General features: G+C 46.3%; 1 protein-coding gene across 1 annotated transcript in view; it reads left to right on the top strand.

Annotated features, from left to right (window-relative positions):
* LOC120023785 (ral GTPase-activating protein subunit alpha-1-like) overlaps positions 1 to 25,068 on the top strand; it is a 117,118-nt gene that overhangs the window by 29,845 nt on the left and 62,205 nt on the right. Inside the window, exons 11-26 of the mRNA XM_038967886.1 lie at positions 24 to 209; positions 433 to 504; positions 659 to 807; positions 2,387 to 2,510; positions 2,918 to 3,087; positions 3,939 to 4,006; positions 5,660 to 5,830; positions 17,032 to 17,220; positions 20,546 to 20,664; positions 20,830 to 21,040; positions 21,389 to 21,571; positions 21,878 to 22,036; positions 22,213 to 22,406; positions 22,613 to 22,711; positions 24,446 to 24,601; positions 24,693 to 24,821. Coding sequence (XP_038823814.1) covers positions 24 to 209; positions 433 to 504; positions 659 to 807; positions 2,387 to 2,510; positions 2,918 to 3,087; positions 3,939 to 4,006; positions 5,660 to 5,830; positions 17,032 to 17,220; positions 20,546 to 20,664; positions 20,830 to 21,040; positions 21,389 to 21,571; positions 21,878 to 22,036; positions 22,213 to 22,406; positions 22,613 to 22,711; positions 24,446 to 24,601; positions 24,693 to 24,821 — 2,379 coding nt within the window. The remainder of the gene's footprint in view (positions 1 to 23; positions 210 to 432; positions 505 to 658; positions 808 to 2,386; positions 2,511 to 2,917; positions 3,088 to 3,938; positions 4,007 to 5,659; positions 5,831 to 17,031; positions 17,221 to 20,545; positions 20,665 to 20,829; positions 21,041 to 21,388; positions 21,572 to 21,877; positions 22,037 to 22,212; positions 22,407 to 22,612; positions 22,712 to 24,445; positions 24,602 to 24,692; positions 24,822 to 25,068) is intronic.

The following is a 25,068-nucleotide window of genomic DNA, read 5'->3' as shown; positions in this document are numbered from 1 at the left end:
GATGTGTTGTCCTCTTTTCTCAGGCCTTCCTGTTGCCGATGTGTGAGGCTGCAGCCATGAGGAAGGTGGTACGGCTGTACCAGGAATGGTTCGCCCAGGAGGACAAGCCTGTGTTTATGAGGGAGCCGGAGGAAGAGAGGTTCTTTACCACGGCTGGAGGGATCAACCTAGAGCCTGTACCCCAGCAGGACACTGAGAAGGAGAAGGAGGTGAGAGCTGGGGCTTTGTGTGGGGGAGGATGGATGGAAGCACCAGGGTTCACTAAGGAAAACATTTTGCAATGGAAAATGACTCCTTGTTTCAGTCTGTTTTCTTACATTTGGTGTCTAATGAACACAACCCTCAACAAAGACAAGTAAGTACACATGATGGAGCCTGTCTTCATGGTCTCTCAGTCTAACACTTATTGTGTATGTCTTTTTGTGTCCTCAGGGGGTGAATAAAGTGTCTGAGAAAGAGCTGCTGGAGTACAGTGTGCATGCCGGTGTTCAGCCCACTCTACAGGTATTTTCTATTGCCCAACACATACACACATTATGCTAAATCGGCAACCACATAAAGTCTTATTCTGTAATGATCACTAACTTCCATCCGATACTGTCCAGTTCCATGCCTTTCTTCACCACCATCATCTACCCCTCGCTCTCTTTCACCCCAGGTGTTTGTCACCAACTCTGCCAACGTTTTTCTGCTGGAGCCAGCCAACGAGCTCAAGGTGTTGCTGGAGGAACATATTGACATGTGCAAGAGAGTCCTCAACATCTACCGCAGCCTGGTCATGCATGAAACCATGGACCAGAAGACATGGTACAGCACCACAACACTACACTCTAACACTGAGCAGCGTATTGGTTCTAATGGGGAAGCATAGCATACATTTATGGCCAGACCCAATTTGCTACCTACCACTCCCATTAGCCCGAACCCTTCTATGTTTGCAGATCTGAAGGGTCTGGTTAGGTAATCTACATGACCAAAAGTATGTGGACACCTGCTCGTTGAACATCTCATTCCAAAATTATGGGCAATAATATTGTGTTGGTCCCCCATTTGCTGCTATAAAAGCCTCCACTCTTCTGGGAAGGCTTTCCACTAGATGATGGAGCATTGCTGTGGCGACTTGCTTCCATTCAGCCACAAGAGCATTAGTGAGGTTGGGTACTGATGTTGGGCGATTAGGCCTGGCTCGCAATCGGCATTCCAATTCCTCCCGAAGGTGTTTGATGGGGTTGAGGTCAGGGCTCTGTGCAGGCCATTTAAGTTCTTCCACACCCATCTCGACAAACCATTTCTGTATGGACTTCGCTTTGTGCACGGGGCCATTGTCATGCTCAAACAGGAAAGGGCCTGTCTCAAACTGTTGCCACAAAGTTGGAAGCACAGAATCGTCTAGAATGTCATTGTATGCTGTAGTGTTAAGATTTCTCTTCACTGGAACTAAGGGGCCTAGGCCAAACGATGAAAAACATCCCCAGACCATTATTCCTCCTCCACCAAACTTTACAGTTGGCGCAATGCATTGGGGCAGGTAGCGTACTCCTGACATCCGCCAAACCCAGATTCGTTCGTCGGACTGCCAGAACCTGAAGCGTGATTAATTACTCCAGATAAAGCGTTTCCACTGCTACAGAGTCCAATGACGGCGAGCTTTACATCACTCCAGTCAACGCCAGTCAACGCTTGGCATTGCTCATGGTGATCTTAGGCTTGTGTGCGGCTGCTCGGTCATGGAAACACATTTCATAAAGCTCCCAACGAACAGTTATTTTGCTGACGTTGTTTCCAGAGGCAGTTTGGAACTCGGTAGTGAGTGTTGGAACCGAGGACAGACGATTTTTACGCGCTATGTGCTTCAGCACTCGGCGGTCCCATTCTGTGAGTTTGTGTGGCCTACCACTTCGAGGCTGAGCCATTATTGCTCCTAGACATTTCCACTTCACAATAACAGCACTTACAGTTGACAGGGGCAGCTCCTAGCAGGGCAGAATTTTGACGAACTGACTTGTTGGAAAGGTGGCATTCTATGATAGTGCCACGTTGAAAGTCACTGAGCTCATCAGTAAGGCCGTTCTACTGCCAATGTTTGTCTATGGAGATTGCATGGCTGTGTGCACAATTTTATATACCTGTCAGCAACGGGTGTGACTGAAATAGCCGAATCCACTTATTTGATGGGGTGTCCACATACGATTTTCAGGGATACAGTATCTTCAACCTAGCTTCCTTTCCCCCTTAACTGGATGCAGAGACCCTGCTCAGGTGTTTATTTTATGCCTGGTATGTTAGGTTAGGGCCAAGGTGGAGGGGTAGGAACTTTCACTCTTTGTGTAACATGAGGGATCCTATGTGACAGCTACTCTTCTGGTGTCTGTCTGTGCGTCTGCAGGGAGCAGATCTTGCTGGTGCTGTTGAGGGTGACTGAGTGTGTGATGAGGAGACCTCCCTCCATCATGCCCCATGGCAAGAAGAACATCACCCTCTCTGGGAGGCTGGCCGGGGCCATCTTTCAGGTACCCAGCGTAGTACTCACAACATACAGTTGTTGTGTCCCAAACAGTACCCTGTTCCCTATATAATGCACTGCTTTTGACCTGGGCCCATGAGTTAAAAGCGCTGTACTATATAGGGAAGAGGATGCCATTTGGGACACCTACTGTGACTAACCACAATGGCTTTTTCTTAATAGTATTTTCATGATTCCTCATGTCCTCTCCTTGAATCTTCTCCTCGCTTCCCACTGAAATTTTGAAAATAAGTTTGGGAGAGGACACAAGGAATCGAGGCAAAGACTTTTGAGAGAGCCATGGTGCCTCCATAACCTTCCTCTGCATGAGACCTAACTAAGGGATGTTTCTAAGGGACGTTTCTACTTGTCATGCTACTCTGTCTGTCTCTGACTCTCCTCCTCCTCTGGTAGACCTTGATAGTGGCCTGGATCAAAGGGAACCTGAACGTGTACATCTCCAGGGAGCTGTGGGACGACCTGCTGGACGTGCTGTCCTCGCTCACCTGCTGGGAGGAGTTGGTCACAGAGTGGTCCCTCACCATGGAGACGCTCACCAAAGTTCTGGCCCGCAACCTGTACAGGTAACGACAGGAGAGAACGTGCTAAACACACATACTGTAGAAGGCACAAGTCCAAGCATTTTGTTAAGACATGTAAAGAAAATACAGTAAAACTTCAATTAATAGCCCGGGCAAATATTTGATTAAATCCCTGAACACAACAGGTGCTTATTAGAGACAGGCTTCTATTCGAGCCAGGAGTCTTTTTCCTTAATGCACACAGCTTTTGTTAATTGTCATAGTTAATTGTTTAATTCCAGCATTCACTTCCAGCATTTTAATAAATGTATTATATTATTTCCTGCACTAATGTGTTATCTGTTACACACTGTCAAGTTTATTTTGTCTTAGTATGCCTCAATTATGTTTGTTTTTTTAAAGATCCTTGACAGAATAATGACTGTGCATTTTCGGTAGTTCTTACATTCGCCAATAGAGGGCATTATGATGATTTCTGGGGGTCTGTACTCCCGAATTTGTTGACTGTTTTTGTGCTTGCCAGTTAGCTAGTGGCTAGCAGTTTCTTACTGCTGATAAAAACAGATGATTGCCATTTTTTCAAGTCATTACTAAATTATTTAATGTTTATTTATTTAATGAATAAATCAAACATTAAACCTCGTAAACAATTGATGCTAATTCATGATAACCTTGTAAACAATTAATTTAGACCTGCCGTTTATTTGAGACAGGCATTTATTTGCTGAAATGTGTGCCGTTGCCTGACTATTAAAAGGGACCGGCGGCTATTTGAGACTGCGTTTTAATTGAAGTTGTACGGTAATATTAAACAGAGGTTCAATTTGTGATGGAATCTAAGTGAGGGCTGGCCCCTTTTTTAAATGTTTTATTTTGTTCCATAACCTGTACAGTCTGGACCTCAACGAGCTGCCCCTGGACAAGCTGAGTGAACAGAAACAGAAGAAACACAAGGGAAAAGGTACAACTCTGATGGACACACACTGCTTCCTCTCTCTATCACTCTCTCAGTGGTGTACTGGAGGGTATAGGCAGGTATACGCCATATAACCACTTCTTTTTTTGTGGGCATTGCATGTACTCACTTCTTAATACCCACTGATACGTACCAAAGTAGTGTAGTGGAGGAATACGCCATTTCAATTAATAAGGCTGATGGAACAGATCAGAATGTTTAGCTTAGAATTTTGATAATTTATTTATTTATTTATTTGCAATTAAGGGGTGGATCAGCTTAATATTGCGGAAAGAATGTTGCTTACATCAATGTAATTGTCTGCATCATTTCCAATCCCCCATATATTTTTTGGGTAAATATATATATATCCATACACGCATGCATACATATACACATATAGACATACATACTTTTTTAAAGAATATACCTTTATTATTATTCCCCGCAAAACCTACCACCGATCCCCCAGTTGGAGTAAACTAATAAACACTTCGGCTTCTACCTTCAATTTATACATCAGATACACATTTTACAGTCTACTTTACAAACTTTCTCTCTTGTTTGTTCTTAGTCCTTCCTCTATTTCTGATGTCCATCCAGTTTGATTTCTATTTGTAACTGTACTATTTCACAAAAGTTCCGAACCTATATACATTTTACAGATCCCATATGCTTTACATTGTTTATCTTGTTATTAGTCCCACCCTTCAGCTCCATTCAACCCCTCCCATCTATCTCTCAACATCATCCATTTCGGATTTCTATTTGCCATATATTTTCAACTGTACTGTGATGCTTCACAAAATAATTGAACCTTCCTATTCTCATAGCTTCTACAGATTGTAAATTAAAAATAAACATTTTTGCTAAAATAATTATTAAATTATTGATTGATTGACTATGGCTTTTCAAATCAATTTTGATAAACAATTAATTCTTCACATTTAGGCGCAGCAATGTACCGACGGTGGTAGGCCTTCGCGTGAATGTACCACATTGCAATTTGCAGGAAACCGGCATTCTAAAATGTGCACCGCAGATACGAGCGGTTTCATGGACAGAGATGGAAATATCCGTTAGAAATTTAGAAAGAGTGGGGATTTAAATATGCAACAACCATCATGGATTGCTAATTTGACGAAGATAATGCTTTTGGCTGCTTGACAATGGAAGAAAGTTGAAGGAAAGCCAATAGAACAGGAGAAAGCATATGACTAAGTCAATTTAAAAATAATTGCCTCCACGTTTCTATGGTGGGATTTTGGCTATAGGCTACTTTTAAAGTAAGGTAAGGCATTCCTCATAATATGAAGTAAAATGTCCAGGTTTAAAACAATTAAGAAATATAAAAAATATAGCGATGATAATGATAGGCCTAACCATCTTCTGGTAGATGGAAATGCTTTCCCAAAACCTTATTTTATTGCATCAATTCAGTAGCCATTTATTTTTCAAACTCCAATTCATGTGCTACAGAAACACTGCTAACCAAACAACAGTGCTAGGTGCCAGTGCAATTGGACCACTACACCACTGCTCTCTCCATCACTCTCTCTGTCTGTCTCTCCCTCGCCCCCTCCCTCCCTTTCTATTTTTTAACACCACAGAGACGTTCCAACTTGTACCCAATCTTTCCCTCTCTGTGTTGGTCACTAGGGGCTGCTCACGAGGGCCAGAAGATGGCTGTGGACCATTCGTTCTCTAAGGGCTGGAGCAGGGACCAGCCTGGGAGCGGTCAAGCAGCAGCCATGAGGCAGCGCAGTGCCACCACCGCTGGCTCCCCGGGCATGGAGAAGGCCAGGAACATCATACGCCAGAAGACTGTGGGTTAGTGTCACAGCCGTCATATTTATCAGAGGAAACTACATGTCTACATATGGGAAGGGTGGTTGTTTGAACCTTATGGCAAGGTGTTGAAGATATATTTTCATGGATTATTTAAAATGCTTTATGTAATGGTTTCAGTAGATCTATGTACGTGGCACATTTGAGTAAGGTTTTGGGGTAATGGTCAATGCTGCTATAATGCTGCTATACTGCTGTTAACTGTCATTAAATTATTTTAGCCATTTATACATAATCAATGAAATAGGAAAACAGTACCGTGTGGAAGTCCTCCAGTGAAGAAGGTTTCAACTGAGCATAAGGGTTGTGTGGGTTTTCTTTCAAGTATTCGTTTCGGTATTTCACTATGGGATACGCCTCCAGCATATACATCAGAAGCCTTATTACACTACGCCAGCCATAATTGGCTGGACATCGAGACATGTGCGTCGGGGAAGGGTGTCCTTCCTACCCTATAAAGGACCCTGACGCAGCGTTTCTGAGTCATTGTAACACTTCTTCTCGCTTTTCATCAGAACGCTTACCTCGACACGACTGCATTTTCCTGAAATAGCTAAACTGTCCACAGACGTGAGCTTACAACTCGCTCGCCGGGTGCTTTTCTTGGGATTCCCTTCACCATAGCTAGAGGGAAATTATTTGAGGGAGTAACGGGTACAGCTGTGACACGGCTAACTCGTTCACAACCAAGTTAGCTGTATCCGAACAGTGATTAGTCGTCGGCAAACTAGCCACCACGCTAGCTAGCTTTTCTTTTTTTACTTTGGCAAGAAAAGTTTACTAGCTACATCAAGCTATCTTTTCTAACCTGTCCTTTCGGAAACGGTACCTGGCCTTCACACCGAGTGCCACCGTCGGAGATAACCCACTCTAATCGCTAGCTATCGGACTAGCTTACCATGCTATTTTTTTCTGGCAGCTAAAAACATAGCATCCAAGCTATGGAAGGCATCTCCCACCTCAAACGAGGAGAAGCTCCCACTACGAATCTGCTCCTGTGGAAATAAGATATCGGCCAAGGACACCCACTCGGTGTGCTCCGCTTGCCTTGGGCTGCAACATGCCCAGGAAGCATTAGCCTCCCTTGGCTCCTGTCCACACTGTGCCATCTTCACCATGAAGAGCCTCCATCGCAGGCTAGCACGCCAAGCTAGCCTGAGTCAACAGGTTCCTAACATGGGGACCGGTGCACCGGAGGTGATGGATATCCCCACGGGAGATTGTGGAGCAACGGCTAGCGCTAGCTGGGGCGACCAGCTCGACGTCATGGCACTGTTGCTGGAGGACACCAGCAAGCTCGCGACCCCCCCCCCCCCCCCCCCCCCCCTGCCCGGGCTTCCTGATCCGAGACGACACCGACTCCACAGGATTTTCCGACAGTCTCCTTTCAGAATCATCTGTTGGAGACAAAGATTCCTTCATCCCCTCATGCCAACCCACCAAGCTTCCTGCCGGGGAATCAGAAACCAAACACGCAGGCGGGGCATAATCCACACCAGCTCTCTGTGTGGCCCTGCAGGATTGTGCAAATGCGTGGCTAAGAAACTGATGATTCCCTGGCCCAACACAGTAGCAGAGACCACCACATCCCGCTATGAGGGTAAGAGGCTACCCAAAGCTAAACGGGCAGCCAGGCAATTACTACCAGTCTTCCCAGAATGTCTGGAGGAGGTTACCCATACCTGGAGTACACCTTTCTCCTCCAAGAACCCTGTCCAGGGTGGGTCAATGTTAGACTGTGTTGACATGACAGGGATTGGGCTGGCCCACATGCCCCCCATTGAACCCCTGGTGGCTTCCCATCTACATCCCAGCCAGAAGTCTTCCATGACTTCGGCTGGCCCCACCTTACCAACTAAGTATGAACGCTTCTAGTTCTCTGTGACAGAGAAGGTCTACAGGTCGGTTGCCACAGCGGTGAGGGCTCTCAGCACCACCTCCGTGCTCTCGGCATACCAGGCAGAGCTACAGGAGGAGCTAGCGGTCAAACCAAAGCCGGGTCTATGGGTTGAGATCTGTATTACCACAGACCTCAACCTGCGTCTGCTCAAAGCCGCTGTCCGGGTGTCAGGGAGAGCCATGGGACTCATGATATCCCAGGAGAGATCTGGATGGCTCAACCTATCCACGGGGTCTGACAGTGAGAAGCTGAAGATCCTAGATGCTCCAGTAGACCCTAAAAGCCTTTTCGGTCCCACTGTTGAGATGATGCAGAAACTGTGTGATGAGAAAAAGAGGGAGGGTGAAGCTCTGTCTGCCCAGGAATACACAGCCCAGTGCCTCCCCTGTGCCTCGCCGCACCTTCGCCCAGGCTGCAGCAGATCGACCACCCTCAACCTTTAAGATCCCCAGATGCCCAGTCACCTAGGCTGCGAACCCAGGGCAGCAGGGAACCTTGGATCCTAAGGGCCCCTGGTCTAAGAAGCCCTCCTTCCCGCCCATGGCACCAAGGGGCCAGCCTGTTCCTATCCCCACCCAGGGGGTAAGGGGAAAGAAGTGCATGGCCTAGCGATATCGCCAGAGAGGCAAGAACAGTCTCCCCCATGCACTGTTCTATCCCCTCCTCCAATCCTGAGCCTGTGCAAGTTTCCAGGCACCTCAGTGTTCTGTCCAGCGTACTGGGCCCAAGTTGGTGGTCAAAGAGTACAGCCTAAAGAGAAGAGACAATGTTCAGATGGGTGCTTCCACAAAGCCCCCCTCTTGTCTCAAACACTCCCCAATGTCAGTTCACATTAAAAAAAAATAACACTAGCGCAACCAGGCTACAGGCTAAGGGAGCAGTCAGACATGTTTCTCATGAGCGCGCTCCCGCTACGAGCCAGCCGGACGCGCGTAGTGCGTCACGGCCTGTCGTACACCCTCCCCCCGACAGAGGGTGCTGCGGCACCATCGATGGGGGAAAGCGCGGGTCAGCGCAATCGAAGATGAGGTCTTAGAACACAGTCAGCTATTATAGGATTACCTTACACTTCTAGGTTTCAGAATAAACACAGTAAAGAGTGTTCTGATTCCCACGCAGACAATCTCTTTCCTAGGTTTAATCCTGGATTCGGTATTGTTCAAAGCTCGCCTTTTGATGGAACGTATAAGAACATACCAAGATTGCCTAGCACTGTTTCGCAGAGGGAACCTGGTCTCTTTCAAAACATGCCTGAGGCTACTAGGCTTGATGGCATCGGCTTTAGCAGTCATTTCATTTGGACGTTTGAGTATGAGAGGGTTTCAACGCTGGGTCTCTTCTCTGGGTCTGAGCCCAATACGTCACAAACATCACCATGTACAGATCTCCATAGACTGTATGGTAGCACTGCACTCCTGGAGACACAGGATGTGTCTGTCACAGGGTGCTCAGATGTGCACTGTTTTATCCAGAAAAGTAGTCACGACGTACTCATCTCTCTCGGGTTGGGGTGCGACTCATGAGGGCAGAACAGTCAACGGGGTGTGGGGACCCCATCTCCGTTCTACTCACATAAACTGCCTGGAGCTCCTTAGTGTCCTTAGCATTAAAGTTGTTCCTCCCATTTTGGAGGGTCGTCATGTTCTAGTCAGAACAGACAATACCACTGTTGTGGCTTACATAAACGGACTGCGATCCCCTCACTTACACACACTGGCCCACATACTGATTATGTGGAGCAGTGTGTATCTCCAGTCACAGAGAGCTGCTCATGTACCAGGAGTACTGAATCTGGGGGCAGATTTACTTTCCAGGGGGAACTCTCTATACGGAGAGGGGAAGCTCCACCCAGAGGTAGCCAATCAGGTTTGGATGCACTTCGGCATGCCAGCAGTGGATCTTTATGCATCAATGGAGGATATTCAGTGTCCACTGTTATGGGATCGGGATGCACCGATGGGAGTTGGCGCACGAGTGGCCACGCGTCCTCCTGTATGCATTCCCCCCACTGATCCTGATTTCCCCCACCCTAGCCAGGGTGCGGGAGATGGGGCTATCGCTCATACTAATAGCGCCACATTGTAATTTCCACTATGAGTGCTACAGCCGCATCCATCAGGTCCCTTTATAATTATAAATGGCAGGTGTTTGAGGAATGGTGCGCTAAAATACAGACAGTGTCATTCCAGTGCTCTGTCCCGGTAATCCTGTCGTTTCTACAGGAATTTGTAGAAAAAGGAAAGGTTTTTTCTACTATTAAAGTATATCTGGCAGCTATTTTGGCTTGTCATGTGGGTTTTGGGAGCACGACACCCCCTTGTCGCCCGTTTTATAAAGGGTGCACGTCGCTTGTGTCCGGTGTCCAAACAGCTGGCCCCGTCATGGGATTTATCAATTGTTTTGGATGCTCTATGCCAACAGCGTTTTGAGCCGCTGGATCAGGTGGAACTGAATATTCTTTCATTTAAGACTGCGCTATTACGACCACTGGCTTCTGCAAAGCGTGTAAGTGACATTCGCGCATTCTCGGTGCACTCGTCATGTGTGCAATTTGCACCTAGTAGCAATAGGGTATCATTGTGGCATCAACGATTGCATATGTTGTGTCCAGTACGTGCTCTGCGCATTTACATGGACAGGACTAAGGGATTTAGGAAATGTGATCATTTGTTTGTTTCCTGGGTGAAACCTCACAGGTAAAGCGCTCACTAAACAATGCCTCTCCCACTGGATAGTGGGGGCTATTGCTTTGGCTTGCACAAGTAAGGCTCTTCAGTCTCCTGCTGGTCTACGGGCTCATTCCACTAGAGGAATGGCTACGTACTGGGCTTTATTTAGGGGCATATCTGTCCAAGATATTTGCTCAGCAGCGAGTTGGGCTTTGCCTTTGCAATGTTTTATGGGCTCGATGTCACTGCACCAACCCTGGCGCATAATGTTTTACGTGTAGGATCTTCTGAGGGTAAGGCCCATTTGTGTGATATATAGCACAGGGCAGTCGGTCGTCAGGATAAGCTTGTCTAGCAATACGGGACTCAGTATATCCCATAGTGAAATACCGAAACGAACACTTGAAAGAGAACTATAGGTTACGACTGTAACCCCGGTTCTCTGATAGTATGAGTGAGGTATTTCACCAGACCACCCTCCTTGCATGAGCGAGGAAGAGGTGTGGCTTATTCTTGAATGACTCAGAGATGCTGCGTCGGGTCCTTTATAGGGTAGGAGGGACACCCTTCCCCGACGCACACGTCTCGACGTCCAGCCAATCATGGCTGGCGTACTGTAATAAGGCTTCTGACGAATACGCTGGGTGCGTATCCCGTAGTGAAATACTTCACTCATACTATCAGAGAACCGGGGTTACAGTCGTAACCTACAGTCGTAATCACGGAGGGCTCTGTGACCTGGCTCCTGAGGTACAGACAGCAGCTTTGCCTTTTCCTAGTCCTCCTCTCTGAAGGTCACTGCTCTCTGCCTTACGCTCACAGTCCTCACTTTCTCCTTTCACTTTCTCACCTTCCTCCTCTCCCGTTTTTACCTTCCTCTTCTTTCTAAACTCCTTTTCTATCCATTTCCTCTCTGTCCCGCTATTCCATGACCCCTACTCTTCTCTATTTTCTCTTCCCTCCCCCTTTCCTTCTTTCACCTCCCCTCCTCCTTTCTCTCCTTCTACTCCCTTCTCTCTCCTCTCTGTGTGGCGTCCGTCCGTCCCTCAGCCCTGCGTAGCTGCTCTACGGGCGACAGCTTCCTGTCCCAAGCCTTTATCCGCAGCGCTAAAAGTGCCCCTGTCCTGATCCATCCTCTCAACCCTCTCCTGTCTGACTCTGTCCTCACCTCCCTAGCTGACGAGCTGGCAGGTAGAGACCACTACTCTACGCCTGTACCTCTATCTGTACCTGTGTGTCTATCTGTACCCCCCTCCACCCACTTCACTTCTTCACTCACTATCTGTATGTTCTTGTCTGTCTCTGCATATTGTTTCTATGCTTGCCTTTGCTTGTGATTCCACACAGCCTGCTTGTCTTGGTGTGTTTGTGAGCTCTTGTTTGAGGATATTTCTCTCAGGCCTAGACTCTTGGGGTGTGTTGTGTTTTTAGGCTGTTGTTGTTTCTGAATCACTATTTAATATCCTTCTCAGATACAAACAATTTTCCCTGCATGTGGTTTGGTGTGCACCCCTAGTCCCTATCAATTTATGATTTGATGGCTTCTGCTGATTTGATGGCTTCTGCTAAAATATGACATGTTGTCAACCCATTTTTTTAATGATTTTTTGGGGATGAATTCTCATTTGTTCTTATTGATTTATTGTAATTTGTCTGTTTCCTCTACTGCAGCTGTTTTGGCTTTAATGATATGGATATGATTGGATGCAGCTTAAATTTCTATTAACCATGAAGGAATGCAGTTTTTTCATGTTTTGTCTGCCATTGTTTTTGTATATGAGAACATGCATACATAAGAAAACAACATGTTATTGCATGGACTTGGTTGGTGCTCTTGGGTGAAGTGATATTGGGTTAGAGTAAACCATTAATACAAACTTGCCTATTGGGCTGACTAAATTCAACCACCTGATCATTTCATCCTTTACACAGATGTACAATGCATTCAGAAAGTATTCAGACTCCTTCCCCTTTTTCATTTTTGTTTTACGTTACACAGCCTTATTCTGAAATTGATTAAATAGATTTTTTTCCCTCATCAATCTACACACAATACCCCATAGTGACGAAGCGAAAGCAAGTTTTTAGGGATTTTTGCAAATGTATTAAACATGTTAAACAGATACCTTATTTGGATAAGTATTCAGACCCTTTGCTATGAGACTCGAAATTGATCCTCTCAAGCTCTGTCAGGTTGGATGGGGAGCGTCGCTGCACAGGTATTTTCAGGTCTCTCCAGAGATGTTTGATCGGGTTCAAGTCTGGGTTCTGGCTGGGCCACTCAAGAACATTCAGAGACTTTCCCCGAAGCCACTCCTGTGTTGTCTTCGCTGTATGCTTAGGGTCATTGTCCTGTTGGAAGGTGAACCTTTCAAATCAAATCAAATTGTATTGGTCACATACACATGGTTAGCAGATGTTAATGTGAGTGTAGCGAACTGCTTGTGCTTCTAATTCCGACAGTGCAGTAATATCTATCAAGTAATCTAACAATTCCCCAACAACTACCTAATACACACAAATCTGTGAGTGAGAATATGTACAGTTTAAGTCGGAAGTTTACATGCACGTTAGCCAAATAGATTTAAACTCAGTTTTTCACAATTCCTGACATTTAATCCTAGTAAAAATGCCCTGTTTTAGGTCAGTTAGGATCACCACTTTATTTTAAGAATGTGAAATGTCAGAATAATAGTAGAGCGAATGATTTATTTCAGATTTTATTTCTTTCATCACATTCCCAGTGGGTCAGAAGTTTACATACACTCAATTAGTATTTGGTAGCATTGCCTTTAAATTGTTTAACTTGGGTCAATTGTTTTTCTGAGGTCTTGACTGATTTCTTTTGATTTTCCCATGATGTCAAGTAAAGAGGCACTGAGTTTGAAGGTAGGCCTTGAAATACATCCACAGGTACACCTCAAATTGACTCAAATTGTGTCAATTAGCCTGTCAGAAGCTTCTAAAGCCATGACATAATTTTCTGGAATTTTCCAAGCTGTTTGAAGGCACAGTCAAGTTAGTGTATGTAAACTTCTGACCCACTGGAATTGTGATACAGTGAAATAATCTGTCTGTAAACAATTGTTGGAAAAATAACTTGTGTCATGCACAAAGTAGATGTCCTAACCGACTTTCCAAAACTATAGTTTGTTAACAAGGAATTTGTGGAGTGGTTGAAAAACGAGTTTTAATGACTCCAACCTAAGTGTATGTAAACTTCTGACTTCAACTGTACATATAACTATATGGATGAGCGATGGCCGAGCGGCATAGGCAAGGTGCAATAGATGGTATAAAATACAGTATATACATATGATATGAGTAATGTAAGATATATGAAGATTGTTAAAGTGGCATTGTTTAAAGTGACTAGTGATCCATTTATTAAAGTGGCCAGTGATTGGGTCTCAATGTTAGGCAGCAGCCTCTCTGTGTTAGTGATTGCTGTTTAGCAGTCTGATGTGCTTGAGATAGAAGCTGTTTTTCAGTCTCTTGGTCGCAGCTTTGATGCACCTGTACATACCTCGCCTTCTGGATGGTAGCGGTGTGAACAGGGAGTGGCTCAAGTGGTTATTTTCCTAGATTGTCTTTTTTGCCTTCCTGTGACATCGGGTGTTGTAGCTGTCATGGAGGGCAGGTAGTTTGCCCCCGGTGATGCGTTGTGCAGACCTCACTACCCTCTAGAGAGCCTTGTGGTTGTGGGCGGTGCAGTTGCCGTACCAGGCTGTGAGACAGCCCGACAGGATGCTCTCGTTTGTGCTTCTGTAAAAGTTTGTCAGGGTTTTGGGTGACAAGCCAAAGGCGCCGTTGCGCCTTCTTACCACTGTCTGTGTGGGTGGACCATTTCAGTTTGTCTGTGATGTGTACGCCGAGGAACTTAAAACAAAATTGATCCCTCCTTTGTCCCCAGTTTGAGGTCCTGAGCTCTCTGGAGTAGGTTTTCATCAAGGATCTCTCTGTACTTTGCTTCGTTCATCTTTCCCTAAATCCTGACTAGTCTCCCAGTCCCTGACGTTGATAAACATCCCCACAGCATGATCCTGCCACAACCATGTTTCACCTTAGGGATAGTGCCAGGTTTCCTCCAGATGTGACGCTTGGCATTCAGGCCAAATAGTTCAATCTTGGTTTCATCAGACCAGAGAACCTTGTTTCTCATAGTCAGAGTCCTTTAGGTGCCTTTTGGCAAACTCCAAGCGGGCTGTCATGTGCCTTTTACTGAGGAGTGGCTTCCGTCTGGCCACTCTACCATAAAGGCCTGATCGGTGGAGTGCTGCAGAGATGGTTGTCCTTCTGGAAGGTTCTCCCATCTCCACAGAGGAATTCTGGAGCTCTGTCAGCGTGACCATTTGGGTTCTTGGTCACCTCCCTGACCAAGGCCCTTCTCCCCAGATTGCTCAGTTTGGCTGGGCGGCCAGCTCTAGGAAGAGTCTTGGTGGTTCCAAACTTCTATTTAAGAGGCTACTGTATTCTTGGGGACCTTAAACACTGCAGACATTTTTTGGTACCCTTCCCAGATCTGTGCATCGACACAATCCTGTCTCGGAGCTCTACGGACAATTCCTTCGACCTCATGGCTTCGTCTTTACTCTGACATGCACTGTCGACTGTGGGACCTTTATATAGACAGGTGTGTGCCTTTCCAAATCGTGTCCCATCAATTGAATTTACCACAGGTGGACTCCAAACAAGTTGTAGAAATATCTCAAGGATGTTCAATGGAAACAGGATGCACCTGACCTCAATTTCGAGTCTCACAGCAAAGGGTCTGAATACTTACAGTACCAGTCAAAAGTTTGGAGACACCTACTTATTCAAGGGTTTTTCTTTATTTTTACTATTTTCTACATTGTAGAATAATAGTGAAGACATCAAAACTATGAAATAATAGATGTGTAATCATGTAGTAACTAAAAAGGTGTTCAAGAAAATCAAAATATATTTTATATTTGAGATTCTTCAAAGTAGCCACCCTTTGCCTTGATGACAGCTTTGCACACTCTTGGCATTATCTCATCCAGCTTCATGAGGTAGTCACCTGGAATGCATTTAAATTAACAGGTGTGCCTTGTTAAAGTTAATTTGTGGAATTTCTTTCCTTCTTAATGCGTTTGAGCCAATCAGTTGTGTTGTGACATGGTAGGGGTGGTGTACAGAAGATCGCCCTATTTGGTAAAAGACCAAGTCCATATTATGGCAAGAACAGCTCAAATAAGCAAAGAGAAATTACAGTCCATCATTTCTTTAAGACATGAAGGTCAATCAAAGCAGAACATTTTAAGGACTTTGAAAGTTTCTTCAAGTGCAGTCGCGAAAACCATGAAGCTCTATGATGAAACTGGCTCTCATGAGGACCGCCACAGGAAAGGAAGACCCAGAGTTACCTCTACTGCAGAGGTTAAGTTCATTAGAGTTACCGGCCTCAGAAAATGCAGCCCAAATACATGCTTCTCAGAGTTCAAGTAACAGACACATCTCAACATCAACTGTTCAGAGGAGACTGCGTGAATCAGGCCTTCATGGTCAAATTGCTGCAAAGAAACCACTACTAAAGGACACCAATAATAAGAAGAGACTTGCTTGGGCCAAGAAACACGAGCAGTGGACATTAGACCGGTGGAAATCTGTTCTTTGGTCTGATGAGTCCAAATTTGAGATTTGTGAGACGCAGAGTAGGTGAACAGATGATCTCATTCTCCGCATGTGTGGTTCCCACCGTGAAGCATGGAGGAGGAGGTGTAATGGTTTGGGGGTGCTTTGCTGGTGACACTGTCAGTGATTTATTTATAATTCAAGGCACACTTAACCAGCATGGCTACCACAGCATTCTGCAGCAATACGCCATCCCATCTGGTTGGCGCTTAGTGGGACTATCATTTGTTTTTCAACAGGACAATAACCCAACACACCTCCAGACTGTGTAAGGGCTGTTTGACCAAGAAGGAGAGCAATGGAGTGCTACATCAGATGACCTGGCCGCCACAATCACCCGACCTCTACCCTATTGTGATGGTTTGGGATGAGTTGAACTCCGGAGTGAAGGAAAAGCAGCCAACAAGTGCTCAGCATATGTGGGAACTCTTCAAAACTGTTGTAAAAGAATTCCAGGTGAAGCTGGTTGAGAGAATGCCAAGAGTGTGCAAGTCTATCATCAAGGCAAAGGGTGGCTACTTTGAAGAATCAAATGACTCCATATGTGTTATTTCATAGTTTTGATGCCTTCGCTAATATTGTACAATGTAGAAAATAGTCAAAATAAAGAAAACCCCTTGAATAAGTAGGTGTGTCCAAAATTTTACCTGGTACTGTATGTAAATAAGGTATTTCTGTTTTTTATTTATAATACATTTGCTAAAATTTCTAAACCGGTTTTTGCTTTGTCATTATGGGGTGTTGTGTGTAGATTGATGAAATAACAACAACTATTTAATCCATTTTAGAATGAGGCTGTAAATTAACAAAATGTGGAAAATGTATGACTGTATATGATCATATTGTTGCACCCCGGTGTGGTGTATGTTACTGATCCATTCCCTTTGCTGTGTTTTCCTGCACGTAGAGTTGGTAGGACCCCTCCAGTGAGCTGTGCCCTGTGTATCCCCTATGTCCAGATATGGAGGACCCCCCCATGGCCATGGCCTCTCTGGCACCCAGGATCCGCCACTGCTCCCAGAGCGAAAATACCCCGGCCTCTGACGTGTTCTCAGCATCCAGTGACCTGGAACCCCAGGGACCTCCGCTCCCCCGCAGCAGCAGCGCTTCTGACATCATGGAGCCCTTCATCGCTGAGAGGGTCAAAGGTGCACTTCCTGTCCCCGACTGTCCCCCCTCTCACTCCACCATCACTGTTGTCTTTGCCCCCCACGACGCCCACCACCCCCCTTGCTCCTCCCGCAGCCACTCCCTGCACCCCCCCAACCCCCACACAGCCCCAGGTAGCAGGGTGGCCCCTCTGGAAGTGGGGATAGGGGATAGCATCTATGACTACCTGTGGCAGGTGATAGGCCCCCGCCCCCCTGCCCCTGACTGGACATGTGGTGGAGCCTCCTTCTCCTCCACCCTCACCCAGTCCTCTGAGAGAGATGAGGAGGGGGAGATGCATGGGGAGGAGGACCTACTTAGCTCTCTCAGGGAGTACCTGATGCACATAAGCCTGGAGGAGGGAGGTGAAGGGGGGGAGAGGGGTGGCCCTAGTGATGCTGTGGAGGGTCGCACTGTGATGGTACAGTCAGGGTCACAGCAGGTCAGGAGACAGGTCCAGGTAAGGCAGCATAGCATCTTAAAATCAGCAGAAGAGAACAGTACAGAGGCAGAGCAGCAGCCTGCTGAGAAGAGCATCTATGAGTGTTTGGAACAGAGTGATGACTCGGAGCTGATCAGCAGGGGGAGCTCTAGTCTTGACCAGCAGGTAACTACTCGGGGAACAGAGAATAGGGAAGAGCCCCACTTGGTCAGGCAAGACGCCACAGAGTGTGAGTATAATAATGAAACAGGAGGTTCAGGCCAACAGACCCCTCAGCCCCAGCAGCAGTCCTTCTCCCTCAACCTCCACCACTCCCTGAAGCCCAGGCTGGTCCGGGGTAGCCCCAAAAAGCGCCATGGGGCAGGGGGAGGGGTACACGTCAGCTTCCGGCCCTCCACAGAGTCTGTCCAGTTCCACAACCCTCTAGACTCCAAGGAGGCCCACTGGAGGACCAGGCTGCGCCGCCTCAGCCACTTCAGCAGCCACTCTGTAGGAGGGGTGGGGTCTGGAGGGGCTGGGGCAGGGTTGGGGGGGACAAAGGGTAAAGAGAGGTCAGGAGGGGAGGGGGTGAGCGGAAGCGGGGAGCAGCCAGAACGGGAGGCCAGTGGAGTGGGGGGTCATGCGACAGAGCCAGGACGTGTCCGTCTGGGGCGCTCCTCCCTTCGGCCTCGTGGGACCCGGTCCAGGTCCCAGGATGCGGAGTCAGGGATCAGTCCTTCTCGGCAGCAGCAGGGGGCTCTGTTGGGCGGTGTGTATAAATCTGTGGTCCATGCTCTCTCCAAGCCCAAGGCCCACGCCTCCGGCTCCGCGTCTCCCCAGCGGCACAGCAAAGCCCCCGGCGTGGCCACAGAGGCGCCCCTGAGGGACCTGTACACTCATGTATTGGGCTATTTCGGAAAGAAAGCACCAGGTGAGAGACTTGAGGAGCATCGCTGTGCTCCAAGGCACTACCACAACATGGAAAAACAAAACTACAAAATGAAACAAAAACACAAAGCACCACCGTTCTATCTCCTCCATCTTTTTCAGTTATTTTTATTAACTGTTTTTGCTGAATGCAGATTGAATTGAAGCTTTTTTTTTTTTTTTTTTTCCTGTTTTAAAGTAGCAGACACGATCCCAAAAAAGAACCAAAGCCCGGCCAAAGGCCCCTCCTCCTGGGATGGCTCTCCCCTCCTCCTCCTACAGCTTCTTGGACTAAATCTCTTCTGCCCCTCCTCTTCCTTCCCTGAATGATGCATGCGGCCTCACACCTCCCCCTCCGCCTTCTCTATCATAGCAGCTCAACACCGTACAACACATTCACTGCTCACACTGAGGGCAAATCTACAGGCCAAAACTGGCTATCTAACTCACTTACATTGATAAATTGACACAGAACACATAGTGTAGCATGATACTGGTCTATGAAGTCCATTTCTTCCATGTATGAAACTGGGAAATGTATCTGTGTCCTCTAGTCTAAGCTGATGCTCTAATAACATGTCAATATACCTCCAAACAGGTGGGGGCAGTATAACCCTTCTGATGGAGAATAGGATTTCAGCACCACGCATTGAGCTGGGCCCTCTTGAGTCACTTCAATGACACTCTACCACAAAGTCCAATGTCTCTTATTTTTTCTTCCACTAAATTTCACTGGCGTAGCTAGATACTATTTTAACATTGGCAGTTGACACAGCTTGCCATAATCTTTGGGTTAGCAGAACATGCAGTAGTGGCTTCTTAGGGCAGTAGAAACACACATTTTTAATGGCAGGTCACTAGTTTAGAACTTAAACACAGTTGAAAGTTCAAACTAACCAGAGAAATGTCACGGGATGGGGACATACTCTATGCCCTCTGCTTCTCTTTGACAATCCAGCTCAACATTTAAGTGAATACAATAACTATTAATTAATGTATCATGGCCTTCATATGTATGCTGCCTCATCTTTCAGTTTCCCTTGGCTACCCAGTTAACACACTAACTGACTGACCGCTCCCTCACCCAACCACAGTGCAGTTTACATAGCTAGACTAACTGACTGACCGCTCCCTCACCCAACCACAGTGCAGTTTACATAGCTAGACTAACTGACTGACCGCTCCCTCACCCAACCACAGTGCAGTTTACATAGCTAGACTGACTGACCGCTCCCTCACCCAACCACAGTGCAGTTTACATAGCTAGACTAACTGACTGACCACTCCCTCGCCCAACCACAGTGCCGTTTACATAGCTAGACTGACTGACCACTCCCTCGCCCAACCACAGTGCAGTTTACATAGCTAGACTAACTGACTGACCGCTCCCTCACCCAACCACAGTGCAGTTTACATAGCTAGACTAACTGACTGACCACTCCCTCGCCCAACCACAGTGCAGTTTACATAGCTAGACTAACTGACTGACCGCTCCCTCACCCAACCACAGTGCAGTTTACATAGCTAGACTAATCTCTGTTCTGTGGTGTGCTGTACTCATGGCTTAGACAAGACAAGGTTCTCTTTCTCTCCCTCTCTCTCGGACTGCATGCATGTGAGTAACTCCTGCATCGCTTTACTGGTTGGACTCAGTTGTGTTGGTTGGATTTTCTTTAAGGTTGTTTCGTTGAGAATTGTGTAGCAGTTACCTTAATTCTTAATCTCTATTTAACAGCACATACAACAATACAGTTACCTTACTTTATTGACTGATACTTTTACACAGGCATACATTTCTGAACTTAAAATGATCCACTGCCTATAGGAATGACATGCATTCAATATTTTAGTCCAATGGTCTTGTATTGTGTTGAGGAGATCTGTATGATAAAGATGTGAAGATGCTTGTAGCTGTGTGTGTCTATCTTCTGACAGTGGGGTGACGTGTATGTCCTTTGCTCTCTGCCTGGACACAGGCAACAAAGAGGACCCTTGTCAGACGATGCGTGCTGTGTCCAGTGATAACGGCAACCAAAACTTTGGAGACCTGATGGACGAATTTATCCAAGAGCGTCTGCGAGCGAGAGGCACCTCTGTAAGTCACCTTTCAATTGTCTTTTTCCATTTCTCATGCACGCGCGTGCACACACACACACAATTTCTGAGCTGAGTGAATAAGTGACTGTTCTCAGCTCGTGCTCTCTATATGTTTAGTCCAAACATTAGAGTACTAACTTCTCCTCTCTACCTCTCTCTGCAGGGCATGACGAGGCGTGGCAGTATCCCCGGTAGTCTGGAGATCCCCAAAGACCTGCCGGAGCTCCTGGACCGTCAGAACGTCACACAACCCATGGACGACCCTGGTGTGCCCTCTGAGTGGACCTCCCCCGCCAGCAGCAGCGACGTCATCAGCTCCGACAGCCAATCAGACTCCTTCAACGCCTTCCAGTACGCCAACTGCAAGTTGGAAAGTAAGTGACATCACCACAGCTGACGTCACATCTCGTTAAATCAGGTTATAAATCATGATATCATGATAGCTCACTCTTGCTTTGCATGCATATTGGTTGTGTAAAAAACCTGGTTCTGTAACTAAGTAACATAGTAGTGGAGTGGATCGTGGTGGATCGGAGTGGGAGTGGATCGGAGTGGATCGGAGTGGGAGTGGATCGGAGTGGGAGTGGATCGGAGTGGGAGTGGATCGGAGTGGGAGTGGATCGGAGTGGGAGTGGATCGGAGGGGGTGTGAATTGTACATTGCGTTTGACATGCTGGAGGACTACTACTTGTACTGACCACTGGGTGGCACTATGCTGTTAGATTTCAGCTTTGGTCCGGATGGCTGTGGTGCGGGGTCTTTGGACCAGGATAACGCTAGCCTTGGAGGGGTTCCCCAGACTGCAGAGGAACAGGAGCTGTCCAGCCTCACGACCCTGCACATAGATTCAGAGACCAGCAGTCTGAGCCATCACGGCCTGTCTGCAGACGCCATCACCATCACAGGTCAGAGAGAGAGACACACACACACACACACACAGACTCAGAGACCAGCAGTCTGAGCCAGCAAGGCCTGTCTGCAGACACCATCACAGGTCAGAGTTGCAGATTCACAAATCAGAACACATCGGCTTTCAATGTCCACATCACTCATCCTTTTATACATCTTAGTGACTTTCCCACATTAAAGAACTTTGATCATCTGGGAAAGCTCATAGAAATCCATGATAAAATATGGATTCAATCCAATAAATTATTATTATACAATGTCTACCTAATTCATTACATCAATCTCTGTGTGCCTCCATCCAGGTTCAGAGAGTGCGTCCCCGATGCATTCCCTGGGTGGTTCCTGCTCACAGAGCCCGTCTCCAGCCACCCTGACCGCTGAACACATAGGGATGCAGCACGAGGACCTGCAGCTGGATGAGAAACTACATCACTCTGTACTACACACTCCTGATGACCTGGGTAATACACACACACACCCACACTGCTCTCCATAGTAACTGGCTTATCTAGTCACTACCCAAACTTAAACGGTCCCTCACCTATCTGTCACACAACACAAACACACTACACACTCAGCCTTATTTACATACTAACAGTGTACTCAAAAGTGTTGTCCCCCTTCTCCCTGCTCTCAGAAACCAGTGAGTTTCCTACAGAGGACTGCAGTGTGATGGCCGGTGGCTCCCTGACCGGTTGGCACGCTGATGTTGCCACGGTGATGTGGCGGAGGATGCTAGGCATTCTGGGTGATGTGAACACCATTAAGGACCCAGAGATCCACGCGCAGGTCTTTGACTACCTTTGTGAGCTGTGGCAGAACCTGGCCAAGGTGAGGAACCATACAGGAATCAGACTGTACTCAATACAAGAATGGAAGTTACTGGATCAATATATGTAAGACACTCATTCACGACATTAATTTACTCTTTCTGTCTCTCTCTCTCTCTTTCTCTCTCCTTTCTTTCTTTTTCTCCTATCTTCTCTCTCTCAATCTCTCTTTTCTTTCTTCTTTCTCCTTCCTCCCTCTCTCATCAGATCAGAGATAATCTTGGCATCTCTCTGGACAACCAGTCATCTCCTCCTCCCCCGGTCCTCATCCCTCCCCTCCGGATCCTCACCCCCTGGCTCTTCAAAGTAAGTATTACCTCTCACTGTTCCATTACGTTATAAAATACATGTACTTTGAGGGTAACATACAGTACCAGTCAAAAGTTTGGACACACCTACTCATTCAAGGGTTTTTCTTTATTTTGACTATTTTCTACATTGTCGAATAATAGCGAAGGCATCAAAACTATGAAATAACACATATGGAATCATGTAGTTACCAAAAAAGTGTTAAACAAATCAAAATAGATTTTACATTCTTCAAAGTAGCCACCCTTTGCCTTTGACAGCTTTGCACACTCTTGGCATTCTTTCAACCAGCTTCACCTGGAATCCTTTTCCAACAGTCTTGAAGGAGTTCCCACATATGCTGAGCACTTGTTGGCTGCTTTTCCTTCGCTCTGCGTTCCAACTCATCCCAAATCATCTCAATTGGGTTGAGGTCGGGTGATTGTGGAGGCCAGGTCATCTGATGCAGCACTCCATCACTCTCCTTCTTAGTCAAATAGCCCTTACACAGCCTGGAGGTGTGTTGGGTTATTGTCCTGTTGAAAAACAAATGATAGTCCCACTAAGCGCAAACCAGATGGGATGGCTTGTCACTGTAGACGGCTGTGGTAGCCATGCTGGTTAAGTGTGCCTTGAATTCTAAATAAATGACAGACAGTGTTACCAGCAAAGCACCCCCACACCATCCCTCCACCTCCTCCATGCTTCACGGTGGGAACCACACATGCGGATATCACCCGTTCATCTACTCTGCGTCTCACAAAGACACGGCGGTTGGAACCAAAAATCTCAAATTTGGACTCATCAGACCAAAGGACAGATTTACACTGGTCTAATGTCCATTGCTCGTGTTTCTTGGCCCAAGCAAGTCTCTTCTTATTATTGGTGTCCTTTAGTAGTGGTTTCTGTGCAGCAATTTGACCATGAAGGCCTGATTCACGTAGTCTCCTCTGAACATTTGATGTTGAGATGTGTCTGTTATTTATTCGTGTTGTAATCTGAGGTGCAGTTATCTCGAATGAACTTATCCTCTGCAGCAGAGTTAACTATGAGTCTTCCTTTCCTGTGGCAGTCCTCATGAGAGCCAGTTTTATCATAGCACTTGATGGTTTTTGCAACTGCACTTAGTTATTGAAAGATATTGAAATTTTCCTGATTGACTGACCTTCATGTCTTAAATTAATGATGGACTGTCGTTTCTCTTTGCTTATTTGAGCTGTTCTTGCCATAATATGGACTTGGTCTTTTACCAAATAGGGCTATCTTCTGTATACCACCACTACCATGTCACAACACAACTGATTGGCTCAAATGCATTAAGAAGGAAAGAAATTCCACAAATTAACTTTTTTTAGTAAGGCACACCTATTAATTGAAATGCATTCCAGGTGACTACCTCATGAAGCTGGTTGAGAGAATGCCAAGAGTGTGCAAAGCTGTCATCAAGGCAAAGGGTGGCTACTTTGAAGAATCTCAAATATAAAATGTATTTTGTTTAACACTTTTTGGGTTACTACATGATTCCATATGTGTTATTTCATAGTTTTGATGTCTTCACTATTATTCTACATTGTCTAAAATAGTAAAAAATAAAGAAAACCCCTTGAATGAGTAGATGTGTCCCAACTTTTGACTGGTACAGTATGTACAGATACAGGAGAGCCTTATTCTTAACATTACACTGAAGTGAATAACATAACACTTCTACCCTTGTATCTGTGACTGTGTCACAACTGCTTGTCCCCTGTACAGGCGACCATGCTGACAGAGAGGTACAAACAGGGGAAGCTACACGCCTACAAGCTCATCTGTAAGATCATGAAGAGGAGGCAGGACGTTTCGCCCAACTCAGACTTCCTCACACACTTCTACAACATCATGCACTGTGGCCTTATGCACGTCGACCAGGTGTGTGTGTTTTCGTGCGCATGTGTGTTTCTGAGAGAGGCTGCAGTTATCACTACCCTCTGTTAAATACTGTTCCCTCTGTGTTCCTCAGGACATAGTGAACACTATCATTAAGCACTGTTCTCCTCGGTTCTTCTCCATCGGGCTGCCTGGAGCCACCATGCTTATCCTGGATTTCATCATCGCAGCCAGCAGAGTCACAGCCTGCTCCTCCCTCAATGTGAGAACAACACTGCTGCAATTCACTATCTCTCTGATTATGATCGTAATGCACTGGAATAGCTGTCTGTTAGGACTGACTGACTTATTGGCTGACTGACTTATTGGCTGACTGATGTTTATTCTCATAAGTGCAGATTCACTTTACATTTTGAGGTGTTTTAATTCTCCCCTCATTTTGAATCAGAAAACTTGCTTCAATATACTGTACACATACTTCTGGATGCACCACACAACACCTCCCCCCA

Source organism: Salvelinus namaycush, chromosome 28 (genome assembly GCF_016432855.1).
Source record: "Salvelinus namaycush isolate Seneca chromosome 28, SaNama_1.0, whole genome shotgun sequence".
NCBI lineage: Eukaryota > Metazoa > Chordata > Actinopteri > Salmoniformes > Salmonidae > Salvelinus > Salvelinus namaycush.
Note: the sequence above shows the minus strand (reverse complement) of the source record. Positions and strands in the feature narration are given on the sequence as shown.